This window comes from Anabas testudineus, chromosome 15 (genome assembly GCF_900324465.2).
Source record: "Anabas testudineus chromosome 15, fAnaTes1.2, whole genome shotgun sequence".
NCBI classification, from domain to species: Eukaryota; Metazoa; Chordata; class Actinopteri; order Anabantiformes; family Anabantidae; genus Anabas; species Anabas testudineus.
Genome location: NC_046624.1, coordinates 17,751,864 through 17,775,461, shown reverse-complemented (window position 1 = coordinate 17,775,461; position 23,598 = coordinate 17,751,864). Strand labels below are relative to the sequence as shown.

The 23,598-nt window shown below is 40.8% G+C and overlaps 2 protein-coding genes and 1 long non-coding RNA gene across 5 annotated transcripts; 2 read left to right on the top strand and 1 right to left on the bottom strand.

Annotated features, from left to right (window-relative positions):
- The first annotated feature begins 503 nt into the window (after positions 1–503).
- Positions 504–2,091, top strand: LOC113158170. The gene is made up of 5 exons (XR_003298556.1): positions 504–645; positions 747–837; positions 968–1,051; positions 1,349–1,413; positions 1,934–2,091. It is a non-coding gene; the product is annotated as an uncharacterized LOC113158170 (long non-coding RNA).
- Positions 2,092–7,858: 5,767 nt separating this feature from the next.
- On the top strand, positions 7,859–13,823 carry LOC113158168 (transmembrane protein 41A-B-like). Its single transcript, XM_026353896.1, has 5 exons — positions 7,859–8,190; positions 11,085–11,235; positions 11,390–11,551; positions 11,686–11,824; positions 11,913–13,823. The coding sequence occupies exons 1-5, from the start codon at positions 8,057–8,059 to the stop codon at positions 12,146–12,148; spliced, it is 822 nt and encodes a 273-aa protein (XP_026209681.1). The 5' UTR covers positions 7,859–8,056; the 3' UTR covers positions 12,149–13,823.
- A 152-nt stretch (positions 13,824–13,975) lies between these two features.
- gpr155b (G protein-coupled receptor 155b) lies at positions 13,976–22,969 on the bottom strand. Of its 3 annotated transcripts, none has more exons than XM_026353893.1 (20): positions 22,851–22,958; positions 22,165–22,377; positions 21,664–21,811; positions 21,436–21,565; positions 21,166–21,344; positions 20,925–21,077; positions 20,696–20,763; positions 20,069–20,240; positions 19,727–19,882; positions 19,551–19,634; positions 19,246–19,369; positions 19,035–19,119; positions 18,798–18,885; positions 18,367–18,583; positions 18,123–18,200; positions 17,851–18,008; positions 17,530–17,625; positions 17,320–17,384; positions 17,093–17,230; positions 13,976–16,278 (listed from the first exon to the last, which is right to left on the bottom strand). In XM_026353893.1, exons 2-20 carry the CDS (start codon positions 22,320–22,322, stop codon positions 15,750–15,752), a joined length of 2,826 nt encoding a protein of 941 aa, XP_026209678.1. In that variant the 5' UTR covers positions 22,323–22,377; positions 22,851–22,958; the 3' UTR covers positions 13,976–15,749. The 3 variants fall into 3 exon arrangements, with proteins under 3 accessions (XP_026209678.1, XP_026209680.1, XP_026209679.1); XM_026353895.1 differs by having other exon boundaries at positions 16,152–16,336; positions 22,165–22,378; positions 22,852–22,969; XM_026353894.1 differs by having other exon boundaries at positions 16,152–17,230; positions 22,165–22,378; positions 22,852–22,969.
- Between the last annotated feature and the right edge of the window lie 629 nt (positions 22,970–23,598).

Genomic DNA, 23,598 nt, shown 5'->3' with positions numbered 1-23,598 from the left:
CGGTATGAAATTCTTATGGACGATTCGCATGTTGTTTGTGGCAAGTTTTACACCGGATGCCCTTCCTGACGCAACCCTCTCTATTTATCCGGGCTTGGGACCGGCACAGAAGTCACGACTGTGGCTAGATTGCTGCAGAGCTGCAATATAGTATTTAATGTAATGATAATGAACAAAAAGAAACGTCTGATTGTGAATGCTGAACAATATCACCTGGCACCTGGCGTTTGTGTAAGATGAGGAGTATTTAAGTGGTTATTAGATGAAATGTGAAAGTAAGGACAAGAAGATAATCAAAACTGTCACAATAGCTCTGCTCCACTAAGCCCACAACCTTTCATACAGTAAATATCACAGGATGTGCAGCAGAGGACTCCATGAAAGCGTGACCGTGCTTTATTATAGAAAACACTGTGTCAGCTCACATCTGTGTGACTTTGACTTGGGCTGAATGTGTCTTGTCGCATCAATGATTTGAAAAACTTGTTTGTGTTGTGAACCTGAGCAGAGACATGGCGTCACTTTGATATCATTTTAATATCAATAAATATACACACACCCTGCCTGTGAGGTGTCTACTATAAAGTCACAGCAGGGACATCATTAAGAGACATCTAAAGACTGCTGCTCCACAGAAAAACAGAGGTGAGCTCTTGTTTGAAATCTCTTTCCAGCTTTTTCTGAACATATTTGTATCATAAGGTGAAAGACAGAGGATTACACTAAGACTGAGTGTTGTCTTGTAGAAAATGAAAGCTAAGATTGTGATCCTGCTCTTTGCTCTCGTGATCGCACTTCAAGTGTCGTCCTCCACGGGTTCATCTGGGGACAGTAAAGGTACAGATTGTCCTGCATGTTTGTACATGTGACAATATCTTACTAAAATTCATTTCTTACACTACAAACTAACACAGATCTAAATGTTTGTGGATTTGCTGCTAACGGCACCTGTGTTGAAATCTTGTAGTTGTTCCAGAGGAGAAAGGACTGACCCCAAAAGGAGATTTTGGGGCAGGTTCAAAACCCGGAATCATGAAGGAACAACCTAAAGGTTAGTACAAGCTTTTTATCACTCTCCTAAAACTGAGATGCATTTACTCATATTTCTTCCTGTTTTCTTTGTACATTACTTTCTAGAAGTCACATAGGCTTTTACCTGTCATTATATTCAGACACCACCTCTGCTACACACCTGGTTCAATATTACCAGGTGTGTAGCAGAGGTACATGTCTGTCCATGTGAGAATATCTTACTAAAATTCTTAATTCTTTTCTTACACTACAAACTAACACAGATCTAAATGTTTGTGGATTTGCTGCTAACGGCACCTGTGTTGAAATCTTGTAGTTGTTCCAGAGGAGGAAGTTGAACCACAAATTTTGTTGCTCGGAAAATGAAGGATCAACCTAAAGGTTAGTACGCCTTAGTAAGCTGTTTTTATCACTCTCCTAAAACTGAGATGCATTTACTTGATATTTCTCTTCCTGTTTTCTTTGTACATTACCTTCTAGGAGTCACATAAGCTTTAATCTTTTCATTATGTTCAGACACCACCTCTGCTACACACCTGGTTCAATATTACCACGATGTTTCACGCACACAAAGCAAGCAACAATCTTCTTTGTGCCGGTTTTAATACAATGCATCACATTAGACATGTAATTTTTGTGTGTATCACACCACTGTAACATCAACAAATATAAAGAATTATCACTATTTATTTTTATTTTTTCAGTGTAATGTAAATGTAAATTAATTACAGCTTCATGATACTTGTAACTCACAAAATAACATCATATCAGATTCATACTATTCAAAGAGGGAGAATGTTAAATTGTCATTATCAGCACAGAGTTCAATTTTACTTTGAGATTGTGTTGCAGTTTCCTGTTTGTATTATTTGGGACTAAATGTTTTACATTTCTTTTGCAGAGGGCTATCGTGTGGCATGAGAAGAAAAAGAAACAGCTGTGCAAAGAATGGAAACTAAAACTTTATTAATATCCAATACTGTGCCATGTCATATGTTGTATTGTACTAAAATGACAAATAAAACCACAAAACAAATAAAGAAAATACCTGTAGAAGGACTTTTTCTAGGATCGTGTCTTTATTTTGACATCATGTTATCTCATGTTTTAACTATTATTTAATCCAAAAAAGTTAATATTTAGAATTCAGATCTATAAATACTACAACTGTGTGAAGGAAGTTTCTATTAAAAAATATCTAACAGTGGAAAAAGTACCCAAATCCTTAACTAAAAACCAATGAAGCTGTGTAGAAATACTTACTGTACAAGGCTTGAAAATAGATTCATTATAAAGAAAAGGTACTTATTTAGACTTATATAGACATGTGCATCGATACATATCCTACAACATATAATCTGAACAAATTGGTAGGAGAAATCCGTACAGTCAGCAGTGCTGGGGGAGGACGTGCAGCATGGACTCTCTGAAGAGCAGTGAGGGTAAGAGACCAGGCCCAGGTGTTTCCATTCTGCTGATTAGACTCACAGGTCTGCAGCCGGAGCACAGCCAGCTACAAAACAGTAAAAGACACAAGCACTAGTTAACATTAGTACAGGATTTAAATGTTGCAGCTGGATCTAAACATGGTGTGTTCCTTTATTGTATTCTGTCAATCCAGGAACAGAGAGATCATTTGTTAAGGTGAAGAGGAGTAGGTGATAAGTGAAGGAATGCATTAAATTAAGAACCTCTCCACACACTATTCAAGTCAGTGCATTTATGTCTCTCTCTCTCTCTCTCTCTCTCTCTATATATATATATATATATATATATATTTATATGTATATAGACACACACACACACACACACACACAGTGGTCCTTGTGTGACATTGGTTTTGTGTATAAATGTGCCTAATAGCCCTCAGACTGTTAGTTTGAACACTGCAGCCATACTATAATAATGTCAATGCAAATAGTGTTGGTTTACTGATGTGTTGTGAAAGATCCTCTCAGTGGCTGAATCCTCCTTAAATAACGTGACGACTTTGTGGAGCGAGGGAAAATGAAACATTTCGACCGACGCTGTTGTTTTAGATGATCTACTTTTCAGCTAAAATCCAGTTAACTGTACAAATCTTTAATTTATAGTCCCGGCATTGTTTTTAATTACAATTTTAATGTAAATATTAACAACCCTTTTGATTAGATGTTGATGGATCAGCTACGTATCGAGTTCCTCTTTAACAACTTACATCTTTCTTTGTGTTTTGCCATGTTTCACTTTTATTTCTTCATGTTAACGTCCTTTATTTTATTTATTTATTTTATTTATTTATTTGTCTGTTTCTCTCTTCTCTCATCCTCTGCCCACCTTTTTCTCCCTTAGGATTCATGGAAGCATTAAAACAAGACTATTTCAATGCAGAGCCTTTTATTTTTAATTCCGTAAGTTAAAACAAGCAGACACTTTATTTCATCAGCTTGACTGGCTTGAATAAATAAGTGATGTCAATATTTATTGATAGATTATTAACAGATTGTGAAAAAAATGCTGGTTGGTATTTTTATCAGGGTGAGGAAAAGTAAAAAGCTCCTAGAGTCGGTTTTAAGGTTCAACCAAAACCTTGAAACTGCAGCTACGTTATATTCAAAGTGAGATCATTTGTACTTTACAGTACTTGGTGTACTAGCAGTAAAAAGTAAAACTTTTTAGAGACTCCATCACCTGATAAATTAAAATGAACTCTACAAATGGAAACTAGATGTTTCTATGTTTCATTTATATTTGCAAATTGTTGAGAAACAGTGAATTTCTGCTTAATGCGGGATTCAAGAGATATTTTGTTTCTGCGTTGGAAACATCACTAGTTAAAGTAAATAAAAGGATTATGGGATAGTTACTGCTCTATTTTTCAGCCTGTATTCATTATATTTTAATGTGACTCTTATTATCACACACTAGATGGTTCTGCAGAGCTGCAATTTACTACTTCTCTTTCGGCTTTTCCCATCAGGGGTCGCCACAGTGGTTCATCCTTTTCCACCTCACTCTATCATGAGCATCTTCTACCCTAACACTAGCCAACCTCATGTCCTCTGTTAACACATCCATATATCTCCTCCTAGGATGTCCTCTTGCCCTCCTGCCTGGCAGCTCCATCTCCAACATCCTTCTACCAATATAATTCACTATCCCTCCTCTGAACATGTTCCAACCATCTCAGTCTGGCCTCTCTGACTTTGTTGCTAACGCAGGCAACGTGAGCCGTCCCTCTGATGTACTCGTTCCTTATTCTGTCTAACCTTGTCACTCCTAAAGAGAACCTCAACATCTTCATCTCTGCTACCTCCATCTCAGCCTCTTGTCTCTTTCTCACTGCTACCGTCTCTAACCCATAGAGCAGAGCTGGTCTCACCACTGTCTTGTAGACCTTTCCTTTGAGTCCTGCTGACACTCTTCTGTCACACAACACTCCTGACACTTTCCTCCACCCGCTCCAACCTGCCTGCACTCGCCTCTTCACCTCTTTTCCACACTCCCCATCACACTGAACTGTTGAACCCAAGTACTTAAACTCCTGCACCTTCTTCACCTCAGCCCCCTGTAACCTCACTCTTCTACCTTGATCCCTCTCGTTTAGACACATGTATTCTGTCTTACTACGACTGACCTTCATGCCTCTTCTTTCCAGAGCAAACCTCCACCTCTCCAGCTGTTCCTCCACCTGCTCTCTACTCTCACTGCAAATCACAATGTCATCCGCAAACATCATTGTCCAGGGAGATTCCTGTCTGACCTCATCAGTCAGCCTGTCCATCAGCATAGCAAACAAGAAGGGACTCAAAGCTGATCTTTGGTGTAGTCCCACCTCCACCTTGAACTCCTCTGTACTCTGATGTACATCTCCCCCACTCCAGACAACCTCATACAGTACCACAGCTCCTCCCTCGGCACCCGTTCATACGCCTTCTCTAAATCTAAAAAGACACAATGCAGCTCCTTCTGACCATCTCTGTACTTTTCCATCAACATTCTCAAAGCAAAAATGGCATCAGTGGTGCTCTTACGGGGCATGAAACCATACTTTTGCTTACAGATCTCCACCTTCTTCCTAAGCCTGGCTTCCACTACTCTTTCCCACAGCTTCATTGTGTGGCTCATCAACTGTATTCCTCTGTAGTTGCTGCAGTTCTGCGTGTCACCCTTGTTCTTAAAGATCGGAACCAGTAACGCTTCTCCTCCATTCCTCAGGCATCTTCTCACTCTCTAGAATCCTGTTGAACAAACTGGTTAGAAACTCCCCTGCTGCCTCTCCTAAGCACTTCCACACCTCTACAGGTACGTCATCAGGACCAACAGCCTTTCCACTCTTCATCCTTTTCGGAGCCTTCCTCACCTCATCTATTTCTCTGCTATTTCCTGCTCTATAACATCCACATCTCCCTCCCTTCATTCCCTGTCATTTTCCTCATTCATCAGCTCCTCAAAATACTCCTTCCATAGTTTCTGCACACTCTCCTGGGTTGGTAGCACCTTTCCATCTCTGTCCTTATTTACCCTGATCTGTTGCACATCCTTCCTACCTCTATCTCTCTGTCTGACCAGCCTGTACAAGTCCTTCTCTCCTCCTGTCTACTTTCCTTAGTCCTTTCTACATCCCACTTCCTTTTAGCCAACCTCTTCCTCTGGATGCATTCCTGTACTTCCTCATTCCACCACCAAGTGTCTTTATCTTCTTTCCTCCTTCCAGATGACACACCTAGCACCTTCCTACCTGTTTCCCTGATAATCTCTGCTGTAGTTTCCCAGTCATCTGGAAGCTCATCCTGACCACCCAGAACCTGTCTCAACTTCTGCCTGAATTCCTCACAAGTTTCCTCATTCTTTAGCTTCCACCACTTGGTCTTCTTTTCTGTCTTCCCTCTCTTCTTCTTCCTGACCTCCAGAGTCATCTTACACACCACCATGCGGTGCTGTCTGGCTACACTCTCTCCTACCACCACTTTACAGTCACTAACCTCTCTCAAATCACCTCATCTACATAGGATGTAGTCCACCTGTGTACTCCTACCTCCACTCTTGTATGTCACTCTGTGTTCCTCTCTCTTCTGGAAGTAAGTGTTGACTACATCCATTTCCATCCTCTTAGCAAAGTCCACCACCATCTGTCCTTCTAGATTCTTTTCCTTTACACCAAACCTGCCCATCTCCTCCTCATCACCTCTGTTCCCCTCACCAACATGCCTGTTGAAGTCTGCTCCAACAACAACTCTCTCTCCTCTGGGGATACTCTCTATGAGCTCATCAAACTCACTCCAGAATCTCTCCTTCTCTTCTAACTCACAGTCAACTTGTGGAGCATACCCACTAACTACATTCACCATCACCCCTTTGATTTGTAGTTTTAGGCTCATCACCCTGTCTGAGACTCTTTTCACCTCTAGGACATTGTTCACAAACTCCCCCTTCAGGATCACTCCTACCCTGTTTCTCTTCCTATCCACACCATGGTAGAACAGTTTGTATCCTCCTCCAATACTACGTGCCTTGCTGCCCTTCCACTTCGTCTCCTGCACACACAGTACATCTACCTTCCTTCTCTCCATCATGTCTGCCAGCTCTCTGCCTTTCCCTGTCATTGTGCCAAGGTTAAGAGTCCCTATATCTCAGATCTATGTCCCTGCCTTTTCCCTTCTCTCTCTGACCACGAACCCTTCTGCCTCCCCTCTTTCTTCGACAACCAGTAGTCAAATTTCCACCGACACCCTGTAGGTTAACAGCATCGGTGGCGGTCGTTGTTAACCCGGGCCTCGACCAATCCGGTATGAAAGTCTTGTGGATGATTTGCATGGTTATTTTGGCAATTTTTACGCCGGATGCCCTTCCTGATGCAACCCTCTCTATTTATCCGGGCTTGGGACAGGCACAGAAATGACTGGCTTGCAACCCCTGTGGCTAGATTACTAAAATGACAAATAAAACCACAAAACAAATAAAGAAAATACCTGTAGAAGGACTTTTTTCTAGGATCATGTCTTTATTTTGACATCACCATCTTGATGACTGTGTTATCTCATGTTTTAACTGTTATTTAATCCAGTGATTGAATAAGAAAAGTTAATAATTGGGATTCAGATCTATAAATACAACAACTGTGTGAAGGAAGTTCTATTACAAAATATCCAATAGTGGAAGAAGTACTCAAATCCTCAACTAAAAACTAATGAAGCTGTGTAGAAATACTTCACAAGTTTAGGAAGTAGATGCATTATAAAGAAAAGGTACTTATTTAGACTTATATAGACATGTGCATCGATACATATCCTACAACATATAATCTGAACAAATTGGTAGGAGAAATCCGTACAGTCAGCAGTGCTGGGGGAGGACGTGCAGCATGGACTCTCTGAAGAGCAGTGAGGGTAAGAGACCAGGCCCAGGTGTTTCCATTCTGCTGATTAGACTCACAGGTCTGCAGCCGGAGCACAGAAAGCAGAGAAGGAGCACAGCCAGCTACAAAACAGTAAAAGACACAAGCACTAGTTAATATTAGTGCAGGATTTAAATGTTGCAGCTGGATCTAAACATGGTGAGTAAAGATGAGGGGTACTGAGATGAAAAATAATTGGTCCTCCTGATGACGTCATCTGGAGTTATTTTCATACCGTCCATGTGACTCCTGTGAACTCATGGCCTTTAACACAGCGCCTGCTGGTGGTTAGTTGGTGTAAGTGCATGTAAAGTTAGAACCAGCTAAACTTAGTTTTATCTAAAGTTCGTTTTTAATTAGGTGACATGTTAATTTCTCTGTTCTGGGGATAAACAGTGGAAGATGTGACCAGATATATTTCAGGAAACAAGAGAAGGACCTGCAGCAAACAGCAGGATTCAACTTTCAGAAAGTTGCTGCTCTCCGGCTGCCATGTGATCCGTCAGCCGTCATCTGTTGCCTGCTGCTCGGTGAGGGACACCCCCCCTTGCTCGGTGTCATCCAACTGGACCAGAACACGTCGACCTTATCTCCCCGGTGGTTTTCTTCTGATCTTAAATTCAATCTGACTTGTGAACAGGCAGAAACATGCGCTCCTTAGCGGGACTGGTCGCCATCGTGGCCGCAGCGAGTGTCCACCTCTACCTGCTGTCCACTCACCTTCCCCCGGGACCAAAGCAGCCGGACACCGAGGGGGAGGACGGGGTAGTCCAGGAGTACAGGTGGGGACACCAAGAAGAGACCATCTAACCTAAATATATATAAAGATTTAAATTAAACTAACAATAAATTGGGCTTTTATTTTTTTGTTTTGGTTGGTTAAATGCAGATTTTATTAAGTTTTTTATCATAGTGCACAGAAAGTCGAGCTTTAATTCTTCACTTTACTTTAACACAGGTGTTTATACAGGAACCCCTCAGCTGACTGAAGGGCCTCTGTAACTAAACAAGTAACTATTAGAATTTCTTTTCATGTAGTCATATTTGAGTGATGCATCTGCAACCATTAGTCCATTATTAAGATACTGGTCCCAGCTCCTGGTCCCAGCTCCTGGTCCCAGCTCCTGGTCCCAGTTCCTCAGGGAGGATGGATGCGTCTTTTCAAAACAGAGACCTCGTCTTGAACTGTGGGGATTGTTTGACACGTTTCACAGGTTTCTTGACATGTGATTAGTGGAGAAAATAATTGGCAGATTAATTAAAAAAGAAATGAATTGCTGGTTGCAGTCTTGATGCAGTGACTCTGTTGTTGACACTGTGCCCCCCACCCCCAGCTGGCTGTTTCTGTGTATGTTTCCTGCTCTCTGGTGACAGTGTTGGGTTTACCAAGCATTACTCAAACCTGAACATCAGGTGGTTTGGAAACTAAATTACTTACAGCCATGAGTGTGAATCATTTTTTCCAGCCCCAGTTCTCTCTCGTTGTGTCCCAACCCTGTGGGCTCATGACCCCCTATAATGAATCAGTGTATGCTGATGAGCTGTCATCACAGTTTGTAAACTTAGTGTAGGCTTTAAATGTTTGTCTTAAATAATCTTCACTATTTTGAGACGTCTTGGGGTTCCCCCAACCCCCACACTGGGAACCGCTGGACTAGTGACCAGTGACCCCTCAGCGCTTGTCCCCAGTGTATGCTGTCCATAATGTAAATCTGCTGTGAGAGGTTAAGGTGAACAGGTGTAAGGTGATAAGTGAAGGAAACACTATTCAAGTCAGCTGCATGTATGTTCCATCTGTTGTAGGATATTTTGCTTTGAGCATTTTAACCAGCCTGTTAAACACATTCCTGACTTTTAAAATTCACATAGTTCAGCTTTTTCACCATTAATAATAATAATACAAATAACAGCATTTAGGTATAAAGATAATGGATCACTCACTACTAATGTGTGTGTGTTCATGTGAACTGGGCCCAAACCCAAATCTATTAGTGTGTATGTTTGTGCTGCATTAGTGTGCCCAGTGTGAGGTTGTCTAGGGATGATAGAATAACGCCTAGACAGCAAGTCTGAAGCCAAGAGTAGGACCTGTGTGTGTGTGTGTGTGTGTGTGTGTGTGTGTGTGTGTGTGTGTGTGTGTGTGTGTGTGTGTGTACATGGTAGTGTGTTACTGCAATGATTGCAAACCATGAGTCACAGAGCGAAACAGCATTTAAACAAGAGTGAAAATGTTAAATTACATTGGACACACAGAGTTTAACATACAGGGTCATCAACAGAAAAGTGTGGAAAAATCTATTAGCTCCACTATTTGTGTAGATTTTAGAGAACGGATGTTGGAGTTGAGATTCATAATCGTCCTGCTGTAATGTAAATAACTTGATTACTATTACTGTAACTGATCATCATAAGACCTGGAATCTACTTTTGTGGTCAGGCTTTAGAAAGTGTAGTGTAGCACGCTGTGTTCAAGGACACAGTGTAAACTATCCATTTCATGGTTCATCCACTCAGCCTCAACTGCAAAAACAAAACAAATAAAACCAAAGAAAAACTGAAAAACAACACATGTAACACAAATACATGACTATCCTGTGTACAGCTTTGTGCTCAAGCATCTACTACCTGCAGTTCACATGCAGGTGATCAGGAGCTCTGCTGGTTGAGCTCCAGTCTTCGGCTAAAGCTCACAGATGCTTCCGACTGTAATGTGAACCAGATTGAGATCAGTTTCTGACTTCAGAGATTAAAACTCCCTCTGAGAACCTTGACTCTGTGTGTGTGTGTGTGTGTGTGTGTGTGTGTGGGTGTGTGTGTGTGAGACTTAATCTTTCTCACGAGGTTAGTGCGTAAGTGAAATTAAAAGTGCTCACGATGACACATTTCCCTCCTTAAATACTGTACATACATTCGTTCAGTTTCATGTATCTGAACATCATCAACCTGCTGACCAATGACAGAGCAGAATGTTTGTCCGCTGACCAGTAGGAAGCAGGAATGCTGAATGTCGGAACAGGTGGTAGAGGAAGTCCGCATCTTGAGTTTCAAGGGGGGATTTTAGTGTGTGCATGTGTTTTCAGCGCGGTTCTCCAACCATGTGCTCAAGTCTACAGGCAGTGACGCTATTTCTGTCTCTCAATCAAATGGATCCTGTTACTGCACCACTCGCCTTTGCATGTCTGCGCGCACACACACACACACACGAGGGCATATCCTGTTTTTTGCAGTCATTTTGTGGTGTTTAAACTCAGCTCATTCTGTTTAAAGGGCTGGTTCACTCAAACATAGCATGTTTTCTTCCCTGTTGAAACCAATGACTACAGGTAATTGTTAAGTGATATATGGTTGAAATATCGCCTGATCTGAACTGTTTGTAGATATGTCTAAAGTTGTGTATATGCTGGCTGAAAACCTAGTGTGTCCACCAGAGATCACTGGAAGGTAGACTTTAATCTGCTAAGTTGAACCTGTGAAACCAAACTTTTACACTAACTTAGTACTCAAGTAAAAGTACAAGGATTTGCCTAAAAAGTACTTCTCCAAAACAGGTAAATGTACCACTTTATTACTCAAATGTAAGTACAAGGAACATGCTCTAATTTTTAAAGTATAATTAAATAAACTTGTTTATTTAAAGTTGAAAAGTCACTATGCACCAATTTTTTTCCCCTTCTAGGCTGAAGTTCCCGTCGGACCTGGATGAGCTGCGGGAGCTCGCGGAGATGCTCAAGTTCTACAATAGAGAACACCATGGCTATGTTCTGCTGCTGTTCTGCAGTGCCTACCTTTATAAACAGTCCTTTGCCATACCTGGCTCCTCCTTTCTGGTGAGACCCACTTAAATATGCTGTACATACACATTTCAGTAAGTCTGTGTCTTAACAAGTCATTTTGGTGATTTGTTGGTAAAGATGTGTTAATAACAGGAGAGATACACACAGTGATTGGTTAATTAGTTCCATCTCGACCTCCCTCGTTCAGAACATGTTAGCTGGTGCAATATTCGGGCCCTGGGAGGGTCTGGTACTGGCCTGTCTGCTCACCACATCCGGCTCTACATTCTGCTTCCTGCTCTCCTCGATCTTTGGAAAGCAGTATGTGGCTCATCTCTTCCCTGATAAAGTGTCTCTGCTGCAGAGGAAGGTGAGCCAGTAGTACGAGAACCCTACAATGACAAACTTCATCCTCTTGCTTCCTAACCTTCCCACTTTTTTCCATTTTTTAATCCCCATGTCTTTATATTCCTTCTTTTCGACTCTCTCTCCTTCCTCTGTCAGGTGGAGGAAAATCGTAGCAGCTTATTCTTCTTCCTACTTTTCCTTCGCTTCTTCCCTATGACTCCTAACTGGTTCCTTAACATCACCTGTCCCGTCCTCAACATTCCTATGCCTATTTTCTTCTTCTCGGTGTTCATAGGTGAGACTAAACATAAGACACATACACACATAATGCAGATAGAGATCTACGAACACAAATCACTCACAGCTGCTGTTCTCTCCTCCAGGTTTGATTCCATACAACTTCATCTGTGTTCGTACGGGCTCCATACTCTCAGAGATCTCCTCCCTGGACGACATCTTCTCTTGGACAACGCTGGCCCAGCTGTTGGCCATCGCCCTCATGGCCCTGGTCCCTGGAGCGCTGATCAAACACTACAGCAAAGCTCACCTTAAGGTGGATGGCATGGACAGGAATGGAACCAGTCAGGCCGGAATCGAGCAGGACCGGAAGAGACGATGATTCTGGGACAACTCTGTGTCCGAAGGCTGGTAGGCATGTGACCTTTTGACCACTCCAGCATTGTGATGTATGTTAAGTCACACCGGAGGCTCCTCATACTTATGACAGTACTGTATGACCTGTTCTGAAAGTTTGGAAATGTCTTTAGGTCAAGTTACAACAAACTCTAAAGCTACAGTCTCCCAAAGATCTCTCATTTCTAATGAACACAGCAAAGGTCTTAGTTGAGTCAGACGAATATCTTCAGAGATAAATATGCTTAGATTAAAAAGAAAAGTCTTAAGTTTACTGAGATTGAGGCTAAACGTTTGTTTTTGAGATGGGACAATGGTCCGTTGTGCAAAAAGATGAGGTTTAAAATGTATGTATGAACATACAGTATGTTGACATGACATTATTAAAAACTATAGAATTGTAATGTGACAGAGAAATGAACCCTGAATTTCTATTATTAGAATATGATTTTAATTTCCGGTCATTAATACAGAAAAACTGTGGAAGTTAAAAACTCAGTCACTGACTTGATCACAGCAAACGTGAGTTTCTTTCTCGGGCTGAAGAAAGGATGCTAGTGACTGGATAATACAAACTATCTAATGGAAAATGAACAGAAATGACAATAAGGTTGTTGCTGGTGTTCCCTGTGTCAGTGCTATGTTATCACATAAAGCTTTAAAAGCGATTTGCTGTCTTTTATTAAAACTGTACATAACTGCAGAGTTGCCGGCACTTAGCCCTGACGTGGAGGAATTTGTCACTCAGGCTTTGACTCAATTTGTCCTTTGTTTATTTTACACTCTGCTTTGGATCATGGAGACCAGAGACTGTACTGTAGTTCACTAGTTCGACAATAAGACATGTTTCTCCTCAGAAATGTTTACCTAGTTTGCAGCCATACAGGTCCAGACCTCGTGGGAAAAGCTGCTGCTGTAGCTCATTTTGACTTTTAAATGTCTTTTACTCAAAGCACTTACTTATGTGTCTTAATGCAGCCGTTGCTGCAACATCTGTGCGCAACAGCTGTGATCTTCTCATGATGGTCTCGAAGAGAAGAAGAGGCATGAATGATACGAGGCGTGCTGTAATGAACTTGGTTGGATGGTATGAAACATCTAACATCACATGTGCTAGTGGTTACTATTTTACTTTTATGCAGTGAGGGTTTTTCTCAGCCTGCATTGCTTCAATTCATTAGTTTTACATATTATCATCATCTTATCCCCTCCAAGTATAGTGAGACTTCTGTGCAGGTTTAATAACACATGAGCTAATTTACCTTGCTGAAAAGCTCCTTACTTTTGCTGACAGTCATGAGAAGATCACATTTTTGCTCCTGTCAATATGAAGATTGTTGCTGTAACAGATTTACTGTTTTACAGATTAATATGGAACTATTTATTTTTATGCTACTATTTTGCAGAGTTTATAAGAAAAGTCTTAAAGTGTAGCTTCCTGTTCACTCTTTCATCAACACATATCAGTGTCAGTCTTATGAATACAGCAGCAAATGTTTTGACAGTGTTTTCATTTTAAGGGGCCTTGTTGGGTCTCAGGATGAGATGTTTTGTTCTCCTCTTATTTGACCAAAAACTGTTAAACAACTCGAATCTGCTCAGGGGAGACGGCCTTTTTTTAATCATTTGTTGTGAACAATGTAGGTTTTTTTGTGGATTATTAAAAAAAATAATAATAATAAACCTGATTATGTATCATCTGTGATGTCAGATTAAAGACTGTTTTACTTTCAGCTTTGAGTTTACAATGAGATTCATATTTCTCAAAAGTGAAAAGTGGGGTTTTGGATGCAAACAGAATTTTATTTGTGCCTTTCTTGAGGTCACACAGTCACTGACCCTGATTGACTTATAGCAATAAAACACTGACAGTTACACTGATCCTGTCTACCAACAACACCCTGTCACATCTCATCAGACTCTGTCTTGCCTTTTCTCAGTACTTTGCTTCAACATCACACAGAAACTCAAGAAATTTCTTCCCATGAACACAGACACACCTTCGCATTGGTCTAGACGGGCACTCTATTGCAAAATGTCATCGTAACAGCTCAGTAAACACAAGGAGCACATGTGAATTACATGGAGATGATGTCAGCTGGCAGAAGAAACAGAGACAAAAATATATGCACATGTTAAGTTTTTGGGAGGTTCATGATAAAGAGGGGGAACAGAACAATATTCTTAGAAATTTGCCACAGAGAAAATACAGTAAATATTTAGTTTTAAAGAAATCTATATATAAATCAATATCATAAATCAGCAGCAACTTATCAGACAAACAGTAGCTGTAGTGAGGTCCCACTGCAGTCAGTGAGAGCTCAATCACAGTTCAGTAGTGGTTTTGTACAGTTCACAGTAGTCAATAGGTTATTAACTTGGGTTACGTCAGTACAGTAGTGTATAAGTGTTGTCAAAGTGTATAAAGAAAAACTTGGATAAAGGGCTGTGAGATTGTCTACATTTCTTAATGTAACTACACATTCCTTAAGGTTTTTACCACCTTTATCTCTTGTCAGGTTTGGCACTATCTTAAATCAAGCTAGAGCCAAATATGGAAGGATTTACTTAAAAGAATCCATTCAATCATATGATCCTAATTGGTTCAAAACAAATGTTTCACATTTCCAGCAATTAATTCATCACACAAAGAAAACCAACATCTTCTGCAGCAGCATCCTTGCTAAACAAATACCCAGAGTTGCATAATTAACATGAAAAACATAAATTCTGTCAGTGCAAAAGATTGAGTGCTGAGCAGAAGTCTGTCCTGCTCTGGGTCATGTAAACGGACCACGTAGACCAGAGTGGTTAAAAGACACAGCGTGCAAAATCTCAAATACTCAAATAACAACATGACAACAAAACGGAACAAGCAGGCAAGAACACTATTGGCAAAGAACCATTTTAGGATCACTGTACTGGTTTACTCTCGTCTTCTCACCACTGGCACTGAAAAATATTTAATTAAATATTTGACTATAACGAGCAGTGACCAAAAAAACAAACAAACCCTGAAACATATAAAAATATTCTAGATGGCTTAGTCCAAAGCCGAGGACGGTGAGGTACATAAATGAACGTTTATATTTTTTTAAATGTCACTACAAACCCAACTATCACCGTCCATGCTACAGCTTCCTCCTTTTTTATGTCTATTATGCCTCATAATACCTGTAAATTTAGGAAGAACTGTTATTAACTGTTATTAACGGACTGATTAGTAGCCAGAGTTAGAAATTTTCAAATTTGGGCCACAGGATGAAACGAAAGAGGACAAGCGGCGACCACCTAGAACAGTCTAAAACCTTCAATCAAACAAAACATGCCCTCAAATGTACAACTGCACCACTTAATATCATCTCTACGGATAACGTGTTAGAATTGCCACAAACAGATTAGATATATCTTTGTGGGAAAAAACAATGATTTCTACATTTGTGTCAGTGTCACAGACTGTAATATCTGTCATTAGAAAATCTGCACCACTAAGGCACTTCTGTCAGTATTAAGCCTTTGTGGTTACAGCTGTTTACCTCTGAGCCCGTTCTCATCTCCTCCTCCACCTCCACTCTCCTCACTTCCTTTCATGTTTTGTGACACTGTGTGAAGTGGTACAGCAGGGTAGGTACGTCCCTGAAGCTGTACTGACATGTCAAGTGGTCCAACACTCCTCCCTGCTGAAGTCGAACGCCGTAGCGTTGGGCCTCAACTCGCCCAGCACACAGGCCCCGCTCAATTAACCAGTCGACCAGATCACTGCCACGAAAGACTCTTTGGAGATGGGACTGGAATTGTTGATGGAGATGCAGTGAGCTTGAAGCAAGATCGTGCTGGTGGTCATGAGCTTGGTTAGACTGGAGTTGGGAAATCTGCTCCTCTGGGATATCAGAGTTGGAAAAATTAGCTTGGCCTTGATTCTCAGGCGCTAGCTGGAGTTGGGATAGAAGCAAACGCTGGCCACAGAATTCAGCTTGATCATGGGTTTGCTCAATCAGATGCAGATTCTGCGGCTCCTGATTTAGTTGCTCCTGAAGATCGTTATTTGGTTGTTGGTCCTGGGGCTGATGGGAAGGGGGAAAACTCAAAACCTCTAGTCCTCCTCCTCCACCAAACCTGTCATTATCAGAGGAAGGATTCACCTGTGGAAGCACTCATACTCTCCCCAGAGCCACTAGGGGGTGAGGAAGAAGAGAGGAAAGGTAAAAGGAAGCAGGGAGGAAAGGAGAGGCAAAGGAGGGGATGGAAGGAGGGGGTAAGGATTAATGAAAAGGAGAAACATGAAAGGAATATTGGAAAGACTTTTGTGTTAGGAGAAAGGAAAAGCACCCAAGACTAATAAAATTCCAGCAACTGTGTTTTAGGTGATGGAGGTTTTGTAGCGTTTGAGTCAAGTGGCTTATTTTTATTTAAATTCATTAATGTTTAAACTAGATTTCAGATAAAATTCTGATCAATTTGACTTACTACAGCCAACACCATAAAAGATTAATGGAATGTGGTGCAGCAGCAGTCACAGCTAATTTGTCTATTGGAGGTTGGGTGTGGTGAAACTACAATGGACTCTAAAAAGGTAGGACATGCAGCAGAATTGTCTGGCTAAATCTGAATTTGTAATTAACAGAAGGAACTGCTGGGTGGAGCAACAGATAAATCCATGCAAACATGCAAAGAATGAATAATCCAAAGAAAATTAATCAAACCAATGCAACAGTAACAGTAACGTTTAAATAAAGTGGATCAGAATTCATTTAAGGACACAGTAATACAGTTCAGATTCACAGTAACAGATGATTAAGTACGTTGACTAAAACAGTTGTCTGAAGATATCTATATGTACTTTCCAAACAAAGTGAGGACACAAGATAATGTATAAAACCCACAAAACAAAAGCACATACAAAACCAAAAAGAAAGAAAACCAAACATACCTGCGAGTGTGTACAATGTCTTGTACACACTGTTCTTTGTGGTAGCGGACAAACTGTGTACAGGTGAGCCGGACCTCCTCTGGAATACCTGATGGACTCAGATCCTCATTGTCTCTGTTCTGCCATAGACCAAGAAACCTAATACGACACAAATCATATTCTGGTCATCTGTTTGATTATTGTGGTTTGATTATTTGATCTTGTAATGAACAAAAGTTTCAGCTCACTTATTTTTAAAAGGCAGGATGATGAGGTGTCTGTCCAGACCAAAGATCCCAAAGGACAGGAAACCCTGGGAAAAAGAGCAGTGGTTACGCACCTTTTATTCCATACTGTAACAGCTAATCTTTACACACACACACACACACACACACACACACACACACACACACACACACACACACACACACACACGTGACCAAAATACCCTCTGGTACCTGTCCATAGTTTGCCACAGCACAGAAGAACTGTAGTTCAAGATAAAGTCTTCCTGGATCTTTGTTAAACAACCACCACAGACAGCTGGACAGGTTCTAAATACACAGACAAACATACACCATCAGACAGCAGCACCATATTCTTTTTTTCTGCTAATTTGCTAATTACACAAACACAGACACTAAGAAATATTCTTCCCCTTTGGAAAATGTTTTCCACATTGAATCATGGTTGATTTCATTCATATTTTTTACGCTAATTAAAAAAATAAAGACTCTTTCATGTGAAAACAGAGCTTCACAAAGTACTCTCATTCTCACCGCTAGCAGGCTGACAATCAGCAGCAGACAGAGCATGATGTGTCTGATGGTCTGGTTGTCATCTGTCTGGGATTGAAGGCCAGGTGGCGGCAGATCTAATGGCTGCTCGGAGGCAGAAGAACTCTGTTGCTGCCCATCACACAGCGCCCCACTGTGGTCTGAAGTAAAAAAGTTCATGTACTCGCATGAGAGTTATGTGTAAAACAGAGCTCAATTTTATTTTGTATTTATTGTGCAGTTAGAAAATAATATGATAAAATCTGTTTGTTTACCTGTGTTGTTTGTGTGCTCCCTCTGCGTGCTGGCTATCATGTCAGGTACGGTCTGGACAGGAGAGAAACTGTGGATGTCTGTCAACACAACAGAAAAAGTGACTGATTAGTTAGATGTAATTAATTTCAACTATCTAGTCTTCCTCTAAAGACCCCTACTTTAACACAAATTACACAAATTACATCTAGATATTTGTTATTTAAAGAGAAACATATAATAAACCTACATCAGTAAACCAGTTACCTGAGTTGATGCTGCAGGCAGGTGAGTTTGCCTGTGCCTGTAGTTGTTGTGGTTCATCCTGACCACCAGGGGTCCTCAGCTCATCACTGACTCCTGTTACAGTAGCCCTGCTTAGGGCCTGGTAGCCTCTCTGTTCCCTGTCTCCCTGGCTAAGACCCATCAGAGATATCGCACCGAGCACCAGGCTGACTGCAAGCACCACTGCAGTGCTGATTATCTGGGGTGGAAGAGAACCAAATAGAAACTGAACTGCATTATTTTGAGTTCTAGAATTAAAAACGAATTATTAAAAGTAAAAGTAGAGGTCTGCGTGAATGGTTTAAATGGTAAATGAGACTGGAGCAGGGCACAGGTGAGAGAAAATGTAAATAAAATAAAAAAAACAATAAACATACAATAAACATAATAATGTGCAGCAGGTGTTTTCTAACCTGAGCTCTGCCATAGTAGAAAGCAGAATCGATTGTGTCTGCCCTCTCTCCTGATAGCAAAAGGCCCCCAACCATCAGGAAGGGAACCCTACACATTCACAAACATTTTTTATTTGTTAATATCTAAGACGTGGTGTGAAAATGTACATTTAGTTTTACATTAACATTTAATCTGCAGTGCAAATCTGTTGCTTCGAACTAACAAACTGAACATGATAACATCCTGTGCTGACTTACCCCCAACCTAAAATCATGAATATTCCTGGACGCAGCCTCAGCAGATCATCTCTGTTAGTCAGAGCCAGACAGAGAGGGATTAAACCTGAATAACAGAACAAGGCACATACAGTACAAGCACCATCATTAAATGTCCCCTTTGGAAGCATCAAATGTAATTTAATCAATGAAAATAGATTTTTTTTTCTAAACTGCTCACAAATACACTTGCCTGTCCAAATGTATGTGCTGTATAAAGAGCCATAGAGTAGAGTAAAGGTGAGGATTTTGCCAATAAGGTTATCATCTTGTTTCACCAAGAAGTTCCACAGGATCATACTGATACACACTAGGAACTGGAATAAATGAGAAAAAGTATTTAGTTAACATTTTGTTGAACAATTAAAAAAACAAATACAATACTATATAGAGACCAAATTTAACTTCCAACAATCTGTAAAAATCATCACTAGTAAAGCACATGCTGGAAAACAGTTTTTTAGCATTGAATTACTTGAGTTGTGACTGGACACTGACCTGAGCCAGAAAAAGATTTAAGGCGAACAGGTGAGGAAGTCTGTTAAACTTCCTGCTGAGCAACATAACCATTATGGTCCACACCTGAGAGAAAACACGGCAACATACTCAAAATGTTTTTGGAAAATTGCTCTTGAATTGGCCTTACTCCAAATTATTTCTGCACATATACTTACAAGTGCTACGAGGCTGACAATGCTAATGTTGAAGCTAACGTTTTCAAGCTCTGCCACCAGGGGGGTTGGGTCCATAAGAGGGATTGTTAATAACCAGGCCGACACATACATGATGGGTGCAGACAGAAAGGTGCTGATTACCATCCCCGATGTTACCTAGAGGGAAAAGAGGTTCATGGAGTATCATTACTGAGTGGACCAGAGGATTACAGCTGGGATGGTGGTGTTATGCTATTTGGTGACTTTTCTTTTTAAGTCCAGTCATGTTTCAAATGGTGTTATGGTTAAGTGTAGACAAATTTCTTGTTATTAAAGTAGGATTAGTACATCACCAGTTCTTACCACTTCTAACTCCACGTTGTAGTGTCCAGCATAGATGGCCACACTAGGTGCAGTTGGGAAGACTCCATATAGAAATGCAAAGTTGGACAAGCTGGTGTGGTTGGCACTTGTGCTGTTCACTCCTACATCCAGTATATCCACCATGTCTTTGCAGACAAGCGGCATTACCAGACTGGAAAAGGGACAAGGTGGAGAGAATATCAAAAAACTAGCAGACCAGTAATTTAAGTAGCTATAGTTAATGAAGATCAGGCCATAAAAAACAGTCCAAATGACTGCACACACAGAAAGCTACATTCGTTATGATATGATATTATATGTTTTGACTCAAATCGATGCTAAATATGAGGCTGTAATAATCTGCACCTTTAATGTGCCTAAATATATCAAAAACATTACAACGTGCATAAATATATATGGACAATACAGCAAGACATATGGTACAAGTACAGCCATCTTTACTGTACACTGATCAGCCAAAACATTAAAACTAACAGGTGGTGTGATTAACTCTGTGCACCTATTTACAATGGCACCTGATGAAGGGTTGCAAATACATTAGATAATACATAAATACAGAGCTACTTTAGTACAAACCACTGAAAAATACAATGCTACTGTACTTACAGTTTAGCTGTGATGAGGAGTATCAAAGCCACACCAGTGTCTCTAGTTAGTTTTCTAAGTTGGCCGACCTGCCACAGAGAGAGATGATTTCATTCTGATGTTTACCAAGGTGATGTAAAATAAACTGAAGTTGGGGTCTTGAGGACTGAGTCGGAGAATCACTGCATTACATTAACCATGCAGTGAGGTTTAACTACTAAACAAACTTTAAACCTTGATTAAATCTCACCATGGTGAGGCCAAGATAAAATAAAGCTGCCCCTCCAAAAGAGTTGGCCAAGCCATCTATGAACTCTGACAACACAGCAGGAATCTTTTGGCCGAGGGCAAAGTGGGAAACGATTCCCACTATCACCATGAACACTATTGGGTTCTTCAATACCTGGAAAGGTGATGTATAGAGAGTCTAAATTACAAAAGTGTATAGGTAAGTTACGCATGCCGTGATTCAACGTAAATATATATAGTACCTGTATGACTACAACTCCCAGGATTCCAATAGTGCTGCGCTGTGGATGGCTGGCCTGCCTCCACCTCTGCACCTCACAAAAGGCGAAGCCGATGGGATTGAGGATCATGAGAGAGATCGGTGCAACTAGATAGATGTACTGGAGGTATTCTGGATATGTACTCTGATACAAAGCGTCAACTAGGAAACAGAGGTACAGAGAAAGAGATACATACTGTCTGTGTCTTACTAAGTGTTTTTTCTAAATGACAAACAAAAGTGTCTATCTCACCTATGGGGTATCCCAAGGCGAAGTCATTGCTCTGCGTAGCAAAGATGGCATAAAGACCAGCCTTGCTGTATCTGCTGTCTGGACTGGCCACCATTAGTGTGAGTACACATACCAGGACAAACACTGTCACCTACACACAACATGGGACTTAGTATTTACCAAAATTAGACTTTCCTTGTCTGCAATCATCTCAGGTCATCATGATATGAAATACAAAAGGACACAAACCTTAGCAACTAGGACGCTCCAGAGAAATGCCCAGATGACATCTCCAAAGTCCAACAGCACCATGTTTTTAAATAGAAGAGCTGGGAGCGCAAACTTAGACACAAAGTTCCCTAAACCCTTCGCTTGGCTCTCTGTGATGATATTTGCCCTGTAGGTCAGAGTGGTAGAAATACAGTAAAGGACACGATCAAGTCAGCAGAAACTTAACGTGCAGGCTGCATGCCTAAGAAGACCTAAACTAAGAAGACAAAATAGTAGTTGTGTTTAATTCTCACCCTATGATAAATTAGATTAATTTAAGCTTCACTAAATATTTACTTATAGATGAAGAGAGCCCTTCCTAATTTGTCTGCCATCGTACATATCCAAGCTCATTAGGAACTGACACTATAATTGTATTTATGAACAGAAGGAACAATTACATCAAGGAAAAGCTGTCTCTTAAACCAGCCTGTGAACCTCTCCTTTAACTACCATGTAACTATTCTTCCATACACTTACCTGCCAGCTATGTAGCCACACAATATGATGCCAAAGCACTCAAGGAGAGCTGGAAAAAGCTTGTCAATGGACATGTGGGGCCCAGCACCAGAGCCAGCCACGGTGTTATGGGATATGTTCTTCCCATGGATCATCACATAGTTGTTGGCGATCTCCATGGTGATGATGGGATGAGGGTCAGGGTGATGGGTGATGGATGAGGAGTATCAGCACTGTGAAGTATGGCAAAGAGGGGAAAACATACAATTAGAGGCATGAATGAGAGAATACAAGCAAAACACAAGTATGAAGGATCAGATGTTCAATCAAACTGCAGTGTCTTCCTGAGGATGGGAACCGGGTCTGCTGCTGTGCCCTGAATCCGTAGTTTCGCTGTGTGAGTATACGCTCGTTAGCTAAGTTAGCCCAGTCAGGTGCAGCCGCTTCATTCATTGACTGGAGAGTCCTAAAATCGTATCACATCGTAGCAAACTAAAACTAATGCTATGCTACGTTAATGGCTAAGAAGCTAACCTTCCCTGAGCGCTTAGTTGTCACGCTGCTAGCTTTACTAGCTAGCTAGGTGCAAACTAAAACAGTACAGAATGAGCGTTAGTTACCGTTAAACTGCAGGGATAAGCTAGCTATAGCGTCTACCACGGAGAAATGATCGAAAACTGCTCGTTTAAAAATGATGTTACTGACCTTTTTTTTTACTTAGACGAGCATCTCTGTAAGGTAAAAGATGTGTTTGTCCAGCTTCAGTAAACAACAATTTGCAGTTTGGACGAGAAGCTGCTCAATCTGACAGCTGCCGAGAACCCTGACAAATGACTGACAGGCGCTCCAGCCAATCACCGCCGAGAGGCGCTTCGCCCTCCAACTGTGATTGGATAAAAACGTGATGCGTGATGCTGCGTTCAGGCGCTGAACAGAATGATTAAATTTGTGGAATTAAAAGCTCATGGTGCGTTTTACAGCAGTAAAACCTACAGTTTAATGTAAAAATGTGTATGTCACACCAGTTTATTATATCTATTCATTTGAGAAACAGCCGACCTATTCATTCCCTTCACCTCTTTCTGATTTGTCCATCCAGTTGAACCCCCTTAGATTGTACAACTCACAGTACAATACTCCACTTATTTGTGAGCCTTGCAGAATTAGGTCATTTGGTTTAGCTTCTGTTCTATTCCATGTCCTCTTTTATATTAATGACAGTATGTTGTTGTCCATTTAGAATAAATAGCAATCTTGTGCTTGTTTTCAAAAAGAGAAACTCATGACCACAGAGCTAAATACTGTACATCCATTTTCCACTTTAAAAGTCCATTTAGAGATTAGCATGAGATCCATAGTCCATTCAATGCCTGCATAATTTCCACCAGTGTACCACTTTAACTTACTAATAAAGTATGAATCAAGAGTAACATTTCCATTTATAATTTAGTTGCC

Coding starts and splice junctions, on each gene's coding strand:
- gpr155b (XM_026353893.1), bottom strand. CDS start 22,322: ATGGAGATCGCCAACAACTATGTGATGATCCATGGGAAGAACATATCC. Junction 18,886..19,034: donor TTCATGATTTTAGGTTGGGG/GTAAGTCAGCAC, acceptor GTGAATGTGTAG/GGTTCCCTTCCTGATGGTTG. Junction 17,626..17,850: donor TGATTGTCAGCCTGCTAGCG/GTGAGAATGAGA, acceptor CTGTGTATTTAG/AACCTGTCCAGCTGTCTGTG.
- LOC113158168 (XM_026353896.1), top strand. CDS start 8,057: ATGCGCTCCTTAGCGGGACTGGTCGCCATCGTGGCCGCAGCGAGTGTC. Junction 11,552..11,685: donor TGTCTCTGCTGCAGAGGAAG/GTGAGCCAGTAG, acceptor TTCCTCTGTCAG/GTGGAGGAAAATCGTAGCAG. Junction 11,825..11,912: donor CTTCTTCTCGGTGTTCATAG/GTGAGACTAAAC, acceptor TCTCTCCTCCAG/GTTTGATTCCATACAACTTC.